Source organism: Mercenaria mercenaria, chromosome 1 (assembly GCF_021730395.1).
Source record: "Mercenaria mercenaria strain notata chromosome 1, MADL_Memer_1, whole genome shotgun sequence".
NCBI lineage: Eukaryota > Metazoa > Mollusca > Bivalvia > Venerida > Veneridae > Mercenaria > Mercenaria mercenaria.
The window spans coordinates 43380370-43393576 of NC_069361.1; the positions used below are offsets into that span (position 1 = coordinate 43380370).

General features: G+C 38.7%; 1 protein-coding gene across 2 annotated transcripts in view; it reads left to right on the forward strand.

The window, feature by feature from the left end:
* Nucleotides 1-13207, forward strand: part of LOC123540665 (carboxypeptidase Q-like) — a 44274-nt gene that overhangs the window by 14715 nt on the left and 16352 nt on the right. For both annotated transcript variants that reach the window (XM_045325892.2, XM_045325883.2), the window contains exons 9-10: nucleotides 5504-5662; nucleotides 6260-6304. In XM_045325892.2, coding sequence (XP_045181827.2) covers nucleotides 5504-5662; nucleotides 6260-6304 — 204 coding nt within the window. The remainder of the gene's footprint in view (nucleotides 1-5503; nucleotides 5663-6259; nucleotides 6305-13207) is intronic.

Consider the following 13207-nt stretch of genomic DNA (forward strand, 5'->3'; position numbering starts at 1 on the left):
ATTAGTTTTGATTAACACCTGCCACTTAGAGTCTTCGCGTTGTGGTCTTGAAACGATCTCAAAGATGATCTGTAATGATCCACGCATCCTGTGCAGGCATTTTTGACCCTTTTGAGAGGCTGTCTAGGCCCATCTTTAACTTGGCCTGTGCACTGAAACTTCTGCCCACGGCTAGCCATGGTGGACACACGTCTGCCAAAGAACCGGGCAACCTGTAAATAAAAAAAGTCTGTATTAAAATTTCACTGATATATGTACTTTTCTCATCTATTGTGAATAGATTCATTTTGTAAATATTCGTTATAAAAATAAAATCCAATTTACTTACGAGTCTGATTGAATGTCTCGCTTGCAAGACGCCGATTGCGTGACCGTGCTCTTGGATATTCATCCTAATCATTACAATTTTGATAGCTAAATTATTTTTTTAAGGAAGAATTGAATTCTAGAATAACTAAATGAAAATAAAAATTGATACTTTTGCTTAACAACATTCCCTCGTGCAAAGTGTTGAAATAGAGCACATACCAGCCGCAAAACTGCTGGATCATCACGGTTGAAAGATTTTACAATTTATGTACAGCTATAGTAGCCAAACAACTTGATGTACAGTTTTAAACTAATACATTAATTAATTAAAAATATTCGACAAAACAGACTTTAAAAAGTGTTAGAAATGGCCCTAAATGTAGATTATGAGTGAAGGAAGTAGGTTGCTGTCATTCACACCACTAGCGCAATGGGACCTTATCTCGACAGGTCCGTAACTTCGACACTTTTATACAATTATTAAAAAGTCTGCTAATTGCTTTGTTTCATTTAACACGTTGATTGACAATCTGATGACGTCAAAAATGCATTGACGTCATGAAAACAATCCTGGTCCAAAAGACGCTTTTCTTTTTGAAATTTTACTTTGCAAAGTTTTGCAGAAAATTCTAAGAACCGCAAAAAATCCCTTCTTACGGAAGCTGATAAGGAGCACACCTAAAAAGAGGTAAGAGGGCGGTTTTATTTTAACTAAATTTTGTATTTTATATATCTAAAACACCTTATCTAATGTTGTTTTTGGTCATTGAATGTCGGGGTCGTGTCTCTTGTCCAATTTGACCTTGATGCCCGGGATGTCGAAATTAGGAATCCAAATATCGTCAAGCTCCTAATTTCGACATGTTTTGATATGATTTATATACTACTTAAAACGCGGATTTGACAGCCGCCTCTGTAGTCGAGTGGTCTAGGGCGCCCCTACATATTTATTTTCTGTTTTGATGCGGAGGTCGTTGGTTCGAAACCCAGTCTTCGCAAACATTTTTTTTTGTTTTATTATATTTTTTTTTTCAGGTTTTATCATTGGTTGGTTGAAATTCTATTGTTCGAGATACTTTTTTAATATACATTTGTATATCTTTTCTGTAACTAAACAAGAGATCTATTTTTTGTCATTAGGCCTACAAATACTTAGTTATTTGTTGACTATTATTTGAATCATTGAATGTGAATTATTCAAAGCTTTTTATGTTTTTTACTTACAGTTACAACCATGTCCCAGCAAGCTGGTGCTGCAAAGTATCGACAGTATTCACCATCAAAGGTGGCTACTGCGGTCACCATGGTTGAGAGTGGAGCTATGACAAAGCGGAAAGCTGCAATAACTTATGGTATCCCAAGAACAACCTTTATTGATAAACTTAGTGGAAAGGCACCCCTTGGTGCAAAGCCCGGGAAGCCATGCGTACTCACGGAGGCTGAGGAAGTTGTTTTGGTAGATTACGTCAAACTCATGTCGTCTATTGGCTATCCCCTGAAACGTCAAGAACTTTGTTATGAAGTAAAGAAGGTCCTTGACTATGATGGCCGAAAAACGCCGTTTAAGGACAATCTCCCGGGTAAACGCTGGTATCAGTTATTTACCAAAAGACACACAGACTTAAGTGAACGCTCTGCAATGGCTTTAGGCCACCAGAGGTCGCATATAAACTTTGAAATGATTGACGGTTGGTTCAACGGATTAAAGTCATTCTTGAAAAAAGAAGTGCCCGACTGGGAATCCCTCTTGCAAGACCCCAGAAGAATCTTTAATTCTGATGAAAGTGGGTCCCCTTTGTCTGTGACAAGTGGTAAAGTGTTGACCGAAAAAGGGGTTTGGCATGTGTATCAAGTGTGTACAAGTAACAAAACCCAAATAACCGTACTTGTGTGCTTTAACGCCATAGGAAGTTATGTGCCGCCCCTGATAGTCTACTCCGGTGAGAGGTTCCGTGACTCTGGAATCCACGAGTTTGATGAAGCTATTTACGGTCATACGAGTAGTGGATGGATGGATTCCGAACTTTTTGTATCTTTTCTCAAGCTCTTTAATGATTTTGTTGTTGACAGAAGCATTCCAAAACCTGTGATGTTACTGGTTGACGGCCACTCAACACATATGTCGCTTGCTGCTGCACATTTCTGCTTCACAAACGACATTATTCTATACTGCCTCCTAGAGAATGCAACTCACGTGCTTTAGCCATGCGACGTTGGGTTCTTCTCGCCCATGAAGGCCGCATGGAAAAAGGAAGTAAAAAATTGGCAACTTGAGAATCTTGGTCAAGCCCTTACGAAAAAACAATTTCCCGGGGTTTTTAAGAATGCATGGCTTAAAGTCGCAAAGTTCGAAAATGCTGTTCATGGATTCCAGAAATGTGGACTGTTTCCACTCAATCCAAAAAACATCGATTTAACCAAATTAAATCCATCAAAGGCCATCACTCGTGTGACGGAAAGTGGTGATAACCCCAGTGCTCATCAAGTTGTCACTAGCACTCAACCCACCGAAAACCGAAGAAGATAGGTTAGCAAAAAAAGCTCAGAAGCTCGAAGAAAAAGAACAAAAAAGAATCCAACGGGAAGAGACTAAAAGCAAGAAGAAGCAAGCACAGTTAGAGAAACTAGTGGCTGCCCAATCAAAGAAACGCAAAACTACAGAATCTTCATCTTCTGAATCTGATGTTAGTGAGGACGCCCCCAATTTGATAGATTCAGACGATGAATATAATGAAGAACTAACCTGCCCGGGTTGTATGTCGGAGGAAGGCAGCCGGGAGGAGTGGATACAATGCAAGGTCTGTCAACGCCGGTGGCACATCACATGCACTGGTGATGCAGTACTGTAAACCTAGAAATGTTTGCAGATACTATATTTCGCGATTTTCAAAACATGAACATTTTCGCAGATACAAATCTTCGTGGAATCATATCCATCACGAATCCCGCGAATATGAAGTCGCAAGTGAACATATTTAGTATAATAAGGTAAGTATCACTGCATAGTTGCATTTATAGTATTCTCGAAAACATTCAGTTTTATTGTACCCTTCAATTATAAATGCACCCTAATCCTTTTCATCCATATCAACGGTTATTCACACCTCCAATTATTGACAGTTAGTAAATTGCTGTTATTACACTGTCACTTGTTTGCCATTTAAATAGGTGATTAATCCACACAATATTTTACTTACAAATAATATATCGTATTGGCTGCCGACTGCAAATTGCATGTATATGTCGTTCGATAGATGCGTATTGCTTTTGTTTTCATCCCTTGTTTGCCTTACGGATCGATATTGAAAATGCTGTTGCTTCATAAATAAGTAAATTGTAAATCAATTGAACTAATGTGGATTTTTGCACTCATGTTATACAATTACGGTACTGGAATAATGAATTATTAATATCCAGGTGTGTGTAACCACAGAACCATTTTATAGCGATCTATATAAGCTGAAGCTAGAATCTTTCACATTTTTGTTAGAACAGAGTTTTTCGCGGCTATTTAATTTCACGGAAATATACTACCCGCGAAAGGCGCTAATTTAAAAAGCGCGAAAACAATTCTAGGTTTACAGTATTGTTTGAGATACCGGCTGAACACATTCAGAATTATCCATTCCACTGTGAATTTTGCGTGTAAAATGAACTAGTTACGGCACGTCATTAGAGTGACTATTATGCTTCGTTAATATCTGAATATGAGAAAATAATGGCAGATGTTCATATATTCAAATGTATCTATATTTTGTATATGGGAAAAAGTTAATGTAAAAGTCATGTATGTATTTTAAATTTCTTATTTCGGCATAAACTTATGTGCTCATTGTTTATTTATATGTTTAAACAAAGAAACTGTTGTTAAAAGTGTTTTAATTCCATGTGTTTCATATTTTTTTAAAACTCCATTAGGGTGTCAAAATTACGGCCCCCCTGTCGAATTAGTGAACCCAAAGTGGTCCAAGTCAGTCACGTATTGCGCTATAAAATTGAACTTGTATAACAGCTACACTTGATGAAATGCGCGGGAAATATTTATTTTCTCTAATGCCATGTCGAAGTTAGAACACATAGAGATTGTAATAATTATAACCAAGATTTTGTCTTAACCTGTCAAAATACGGGTCCTTTGCTCTAACAAAGTAATGGTATTATAACAGTTGAGCATCACCATTCTTCCAACTTACCTACATGTTATATTATCTTCAAGTATCTGTCTTAATTATGATATTTTATTTTTCTGTGCCAACATGAGCCTACTTTATATTATGCAGATTTATTCACCATGTGTATAGAAATGATGTAAATGCAATGTTGGTAGTTTTTAGCTCGACTATTCGAAGTATAGTCTAGCTATTCTACTCACCCTGGCGTCGGCGTCGGCGTCGGCGTCGGCGTCGGCGTCAGCGTCACACCTTGGTTAAGTTTTTGCATGCAAGTACATACAGCCATCAATTAAAGGCATATAGCTTTGAAACTTATTTTTTCTTTTTCTAGGTCAATAACCAACCTCTCTGGGTCAAGTCCCATAACTCTGACATGTATTTTGAGCAAATTATGCCCCCTTTTGGACTTAGAAAATTTTGGTTAAAGTTTTACATGCAAGTTACTATCTCCAAAACTAATGCAGATATTGATTTGAAACTTCACATGTGTCTTCGGGGTTATAAAACTAGTTTATAGCAGCAAGTCCCATAACTCTGACTTTCATTTTGGCCAAATTATGCCCCCTTTTGGACTTAGAAAATTCTGGTTAAAGTTTTGCGTGCAAGTACATACAGCTATTTCTAAAGGGCATATAGATTTGAAACTTATTTTTTCTTTTTCTAGATCAATTACCAACCTCATTGGGTCAAGACCCATAACTCTGACATGTATTTTGAGCAAATTATGCCCCCTTTTAGACTTAGAAAATTTTGGTTAAAGTTTTACATGCAAGTTACTATCTCCAAAACTAATGCAGATATTGATTTGAAACTTCACATGTGTCTTCGGGGTTATAAATCTAGTTGATAGCAGCAAATCCCATAACTGATATGCATTTTGATCAAATTATTCCCCTTTTTGAACTTAAAACTCTTTTGATATTTAACCTTTTTGGGTAATATTTTCCTGCTTCTGGGACAATATTTCGAATAGTCGAGCTTGGCTGTCTTACGGACAGCTCTTGTTGTATATATCTTTCCAGGTTGTATTAGTGAGTGGACATTTGGACAGCTGGGATGTCGGGCAAGGGGCAATGGATGATGGTGGTGGAGCTTTTATATCTTGGCAAGCTCTTTCATTAGTCAGACAGCTAGGATTGAGGCCAAAACGTACACTTAGAATGGTGTTGTGGACAGCTGAGGTAAGAATATATTCCATGAAGCTTCTGCTGTAATACCTAAACTGTGATTAATATCTACCATGTTGAATTTTTACAATGAACTTGTTCATCTTTCAGTTTGGACAGCACCATTACCTGTTATAAGGGATGCTTAAAAAAAGATACTGACTGAATGGCAAACAGTGCAGATCTTGATCAGACTGTATAGATGTTGAGTAGCAGAATACTAGGCAGAATGAATTGTGCCCAGCATGATAGGGGTTAATATTTACAGAAATGTATTGATCAAAATGCTCTTGCCAAGCCAGCTTACGGAAAGTCAATGGATCTACACAGGAGGTGCTCATCCATGCCTGAAAAAATGGCCAGAGGGACACCTGGGGTCTTCCTTCACCGTCAAACGCTGGAATAGTCACCATATGACCTACCTTGTGTCGGTGTGATTCCAAACCAAACAGATGAAATGTCCTTGCCTTTTTAACTACCACAGTTAATATTCTTCTGCCTCTTTGTTATTTTCTGTTATTAGACCTCTGTCTGTCTGTATTTGTCTAGTATACAAGTTATTTTAAGATTTACAGTGTCGAGTACTCAATGTTATTATTTTCCCTCATCCAGGAATTTGGAGGTATTGGAGCACAGTCTTACTACGAGCAACATAAGGTACTTTTCTTATATTCAAAGCCTACTTAAATTAAAAGAAACTGTTTTCTGTTTATTAGTCCCCTACTGGTTGAAAACCAGTTTCAGGGACTATAGGAATGCACTTTTCCGTCATTCTGTCATTCCGTCTGTCCGCAATTTCGTGTCTGGTCCATAACTCTTTTATCCATGAAAGGATTTTAATATCACTTAGCACAAATGTTCCCCATGATGAGTCGACGTGTCATGTGCAAAAACCCGGACCCCTAGTTTAAAGGTCAAGGTCACAATTTGAGGTCAATGGGTCAACAGGGCCTTTTTCCTGTTCGGTCCAAAACTCTCCCATCCATGAAGGGATTTCGATATCACTTGGCAAAATTGTACCTCATAATAAGACGATGTGTCATGAACAACTTTCAGACCCCTAGCTCAAAGGTCAAGGTCACACTTAACAGTCAAATGTTAACATGGCATGAACAGGGTTTGTTTTGTGTCCGGTCCATAGCTCTTTCATCCATGAAGGGATTTTGATATTACTTGGCACAAATGTTCCCCATGATGAGACGACGTGTCACGTGCAAAACCTGCACCTCTAGCTCAAAGGTCAAGGTCACGATTGGAGGTCAAATATCAACAGGGCTTTTTTCCTGTCCAGTCCATAACTCTCCCATCCATGAAGAGATTTTAATATCAATTGGCACAATTGTACCTCATAATAAGACAATACCGTATTTTGGTGTGTATAGGTCGCGGTAATGTATAGTCCGCATCTAATTTTTGCTCTGGAAATGGTCGGAAAATTTAACTTCTAGCGTATTAGTCGCAGTTAAATTTCGGATTTTTTCCCCAGCAATATTTAATATTTACCGGCAAAAAAGTAATGGCGGCGGCCATATTGATGCCGCAGACTGAATTATAATCGGAACCTGATTGGTGGAAATCGGACAGTGTTTTTTTCGTTCCCAAACTGTTTCGTACCAACAGTAGTATCGGTAACAGACTACATCAAAGAAAAGCGGCTTTTTGACACTAATTGGCAGCAGACGGTTTGCGTTTACATTCTGTTGTCATGCAAGTTTAAGTGTGAATTGTTTGCACAGCAATTATAACACCTTTCCGTGTCATGTAATTAACCGCGTTCTTTTGATTTTGAGTAAAAAGATTAACAAAATATCTGTTTTGATTTTTTTTCTTTTATTTAAAATCAAAAGTAAAAAATTATCTTTCAAATTTTTTAATACGCTAAGAATTAGTATAAACAATGTTTGGAATGGAGGACGGATCTGTCCGGATTTTATCCAACCCGGAGTACATGTCAATGGCGTCCAGTAAAACGAAAGTAGAAACAAACGTAATTCAGACTGCAAAAACATCTTTGAATTAAACTCATTCGTAATTTTAATAGTCTGTATGGGTTATTTACGATATATTTTATTGAAAGTAACCGCTATTGGTTGAAAAGCCGCCGATATTGATATTTTTTATCCATTTTGTTCGTTCGTAACAGATGCACGTAATTTTGCGAGAGCTACGGTCAGAAAATTGGCCCGAAAAAAACAACTGCTGGCAATGTTCTGTCGTATAGGTCGCAGGAACTTTTTCAGGCAGCAAAATGGGTAGAAAAAGTGCGACCTATACACACCAAAATACGGTATGTCTTGCACAACTTTCAGACCCCTAGCTCAAAGGTCAAGCTATCACTTAGCAGTCAAATGTTAACATGGCATGAACAGGGTCTGTTTCCTGTCCGGTCCATTACTTTGTCATTCATAAAGGAATTTCAATATTACTTGGCACAGGTGTTCCCCATGATGAGATGACATGTCATGCCCAAATCCCGGAGCCCTTGCTTAAAGGTCAAGGTCACCATTGGGGGTCAAAGGTCAATAGGGCTTTTTTCCTGTCCGGTCCATAACTCTGCCATCCATGAAGCCCCTAGCTCAAAGGTCAAGGTCACACTTAACAGTCAAATGTTAACATGGCATGAACAGGGTTTGTTTTGTGTCTGGTCCATAGCTCTTTCATCCATGAAGGGATTTTGATATTACATGGCACAAATGTTCCCTATGATGAGACAACATGTCATGCGCAAAACCCGGACCCCTAGCTCAAAGGTCAAGGTCACAATTGGAGGCCAAAGGTCAATAGGTTTTTTTTCCCTGTCCGGTCCAGAACTCTGTCATCCATCAAGGGATTTCAATATTACTTGGCATAAATGTTCCCCATGATGAGACAACGTGCCATGCGCAACTCCCAGAACACTAGTTTAAGGTCAAGGTCACACTGAGATCAAAGGTCAATAGGATTTTTTTCCTGTCCGGTCTATAACTTTGTCATACAAACAGGATTTAAATATCAGTTGGCACAAACATTCCCCTGGATGAGACAACATGTTGTGTGCAAAGCCCCGGCCCTAGGTCAAAGGTCAAGGTCATACTTAGAGGTCAAAGGTCAAATTCCAGAATGACTTTGTCTGGAGCATTTCTTCTTTATGCATGGTGGGATTTTAATGTAACTTGGCACAAATGTTCACCACCATGAGACGAATTGTGGTGCACCAGAACCAGGTCCCTTGGTCTATGGTCAAGGTCATACTTAGAGGTCAAAGGTCAAATTCAAGAATGACTTTGTCCAGAGCATTTCTTCTTCGTGCACGGAGGGATTTTGATGTAACTTGGCACAAATGTTCACCACCATGAGGCACACCTTTTTAGCTCACCTGTCACATAGTGACAAGGTGAGCTTTTGTGATCGCGCAGCGTCCGTCGTCCGTGCGTCCGTCCGTCTGTGCATCCGTCCGTGCGTAAACTTTTGCTTGTGACATCTCTAGAGGTCACAGTTTTCATGGGATCTTTATGAAAATAGGTCAGAATGTTCATCTTGGTAAATTCTAGGTCAAGTTTGAAACTGGGTCACGTGCGGTCAAAAACTAGGTCAGTAGGTCTAACAATAGAAAAACCTTGTGACCTCTCTAGAGGCCATATTTTTCATGAGATCTTCATGAAAATTGGTCAGAATGTTCACCTTGATGATATCTAGGTCAGTTCCCAAACTGGGTCACGTGGGGTCAAAAACTAGGTCAGTAGGTCTAAAAATAGAAAAACCTTGTGACCTCTCTAGAGGCCATATTTTTCATGAGATCTTCATGAATATTTGTCAGAATGTTCACCTTGATGATATCTAGGTCAAGTTCGATACTGGGTCAAGTGGGGTCAAAAACTAGGTCAGTAGGTCTAAAAATAGAAAAACCTTGTGACCTCTCTAGAGGCCATATTATCAATGGATCTTCATGAAATTTGGCCAGAATGTTCACCTTGATGATATCTAGGTCAAGTTCGAAACTGGGTCACGTGGGGTTAAAAACTAGGTCAGTAGTTCTAAAAATAGAAAAACCTTGTGACCTCCCTAGAGGCCATATTTTTCATGAGATCTTCATGAATATTGGTCAGAATGTTCACCTTGATGATATCTAGGTCAAGGTCGAAACTGGGTCACGTGGGGTCAAAAACTAGGTCAGTAGGTCTAAAAATAGAAAAACCTTGTGACCTCTCTAGAGGTCACATTTCTCAATGGATCTTTATGAAAATTGATCAGAATGTTCACCTTGATGATATCTAGGTCAAGTTCGAAACTGGGTCACGTGCAGTCAAAAACTAGGTCAGTAGGTCTAAAAATAGAACAACCTTGTGACCTCTCTAGAGGCCATATTTCTCAATGGATCTTCATGAAAACTGGTCAGAATGTTAACCTTGATGATATCTAGGACATGTTCGAAACTGGGTCACGTGTCGTCAAAAACTAGGTCAGTAGGTCTAAAAATAGAAAAACCTTGTGACCTCTCTAGAGGCCATATTTCTCGATGGATCTTCATGAAAATTGGTGAGAATGTTCCACTTGATGATATCTAGGTCAGGTTCGAAAGTGGGTCACGTGCGGTCAAAAACTAGGTCAGTAGGTCTAAAAATAGAAAAACCTTGTGACCTCTCTCAAGGCCATATTTTTTCATGGGATCTTTATGAAAGTTTGTCTGAATGTTCATCTTGATGATATCTAGATCAAGTTCAAAAGTGGGTCACGTGCCGTCAAAAACTAGGTCAGTAGGTCAAATAATATAAAAACCTTGTGACCTCTCTAGAGGCCATATTTTTCATGGGATCTGTAGGAAAATTGGTCTGAATGTTTATCTTGATGATATCTAGGTCAAGTTTGAAACAGGGTCATGTGTGGTCAAAAACTAGGTCAGTAGGTCTAAAAATAGAAAAACCTTGTGACCTCTGTAGAGGCCATACTTGTGAATGGATCTCCATAAAAATTAGTCAGAATGTTCACCTTGATGATATCTAGGTCAAAGTTGAAACTGGGTTACGTGCCATAAAAAACTAGGTCAGTAGGTCAAATAATAAAAAAACCTTGTGACCTCTCTAGAGGCCATACTTTTCATGGGATCTGTATGAAAGTTGGTCTGAATGTTCATCTTGATGATATCTAGGTCAAGTTTGAAACTGGGTCAACTGCGGTCAAAAACTAGGTCTAAAATTATTAAAATCTTTTGACCTCTCTAGAGGCCATATTTTTCAATGGATCTTCATGAAAATTGATCTGAATGTTCATCTTGATGATATCTAGGTCAGTTTCGAAACTGGGTCACGTGTGGTCAAAAACTAGGCCAGTAGGTATAAAACTAGAAAAACCTTGTGACCTCTCTAGAAGCCATATATTTCATGAGATCTTCATGAAAATTGGTCAGAATGTTCACCTTGATGATATCTAGGTCAGGTTAGAAACTGGGTCGCGTGCCATCAAAAACTAGGTCAGTAGGTCTAAAAATAGAAAAACCTTGTGACCTCTCTAGAGGCATATATTTCACAACATCTTCATGAAAATTGGTCAGAACGTTCACTTGATGATATCTAGGTCAAGTTCGAAACTGGGTCATGTGTCGTCAAAAACTAGGTCAGTAGGTCAAATAATAGAAAAACCTTGTGACCTCTCTAAGGGCCATATTTTTCATGGGATCTTTATGAAAATTGGTCTGAATGTTCATCTTGATGATATCTAGGTCAAGTTCGAAACTGGGTCACGTGCGGTCAAAAACTAGGTCAGTAGGTCTAAAAATAGAAAAACCTTGTGACCTCTCTAGAGGCCATATTTTTCATGGGATCTTTATGAAAGTTGGTCTAAATGTTCATCTTGATGATATCTAGATCAAGTTCGAAAGTGGGTCACGTGCCGTCAAAAACTAGGTCAGTAGGTCAAATTAATGAGAAAAGCCTTGTGACCTCTCTAAAGGCCATATTTCTCATGGGATCTGTATGAAAATTGGTCTGAATGTTCATCTTGATGATATCTAGATCAAGTTCGAAACAGGGTCATGTGTGGTCAAAAACTAGGTCAGTAGGTCTAAAAATAGAAAAACCTTGTGACCTCTCTAGAGGCCATACTTTTGAATGGATCTCCATAAAAATTGGTCAGAATGTTCACCTTGATGATATCTAGGTCAAGTTTGAAACTGGGTTACGTGCCGTAAAAAACTAGGTCAGTAGGTCAAATAATAAAAAAAACCTTTTGACCTCTCTAGAGGCCATACTTTTCATGGGATCTTAATGAAAGTTGGTCTGAATGTTCATCCTGATGATATCTAGGTCAAGTTTGAAACTGGGTCAACTGCGATCAAAAACTAGGTCTAAAATTATTAAAATCTTTTGACCTCTCTAGAGGCCATATTTTTCAATGGATCTTCATGAAAATTGATCTGAATGTTCATCTTGATGATATCTAGGTCAGTTTCGAAACTGGGTCACGTGCGGTCAAAAACTAGGCCAGTAGGTATAAAAATAGAAAAACCTTGTGACCTCTCTAGAAGCCATATTTTTCATGAGATCTTCATGAAAATTAGTGAGAATGTTCACCTTGATGATATCTAGGTAAAGTTCAAAACAGGGTCATGAACCTTTGAAACTAGGTCAATAGGTCAAATAATAGAAAAACCTTGTGACCTCTCTAGAGACCATATTTTATAATGGATCTTCATGAAAATTGGTCAGAATTTTTATCTTGATAATATCAAGTTCAAGTTCAAAACTGGGTCACATGAGCTCAAAAACTAGGTCACTATGTCAGATAATAGAAAAAACGACGTCATACTCAAAACTGGGTCATGTGGGAAGAGGTGAGCGAGTCAGGACCATCATGGTCCTCTTGTTTATTACTGGCCATAGGGAAAAATCAAGACCACTTTCCTGTGGTACAACATGCATGGTACATTCAATTTTTAGGTGTATTTTGATCTTTCTCTACCTGGTAAAGAGTTTCTTGTGGACTTACATTATATAGATTTTTTTAGGGTTAATTTTACTTTGTTGTTACTATAAATAACTTTTATGATAACTTTTTATACGCCCGTTTGAAAAATGAGACGTATTATGGGAACGCCCCTGGCGGGCGGGATGGTGGGCGGGCGGGCGGCGTCCACAGACTTTGTCCGGAGCATATCTTCTACATGCATGAAGGGATTTTAATGAAACTTGGCACAGTTGTTCACCATCATGAGACAGAGTGTCATGCGCAAAAACCAGGTCCCTAGGTCTAAGGTCAAGGTCACACTTAAAGGTCAAAGGTCAAACTCAAGAATAGCTTTGTCCGGAGCATATCTTCTTCATGCATGGAGGGATTTTGATGAAAGTTGGCACAATTGTTCATCATCATGAGAAGGAGTGTTCTGCGCAAGAACCAGGTCCCTAGGTCTAAGGTCAAGGTCACACTTAGAGGTCAAAGGATACAAGAATGAAAACCTTGTCCGGAGCATTTCTTATTCATGCATAGAGGGATTTTGATATAACTTTGCACAAATGTTCACCACCACGAGGCGGAGTGTCTTGCACAAGAACCAGGTCCCTAGGTCTAAGGTCAAGGTCACACTTAGAG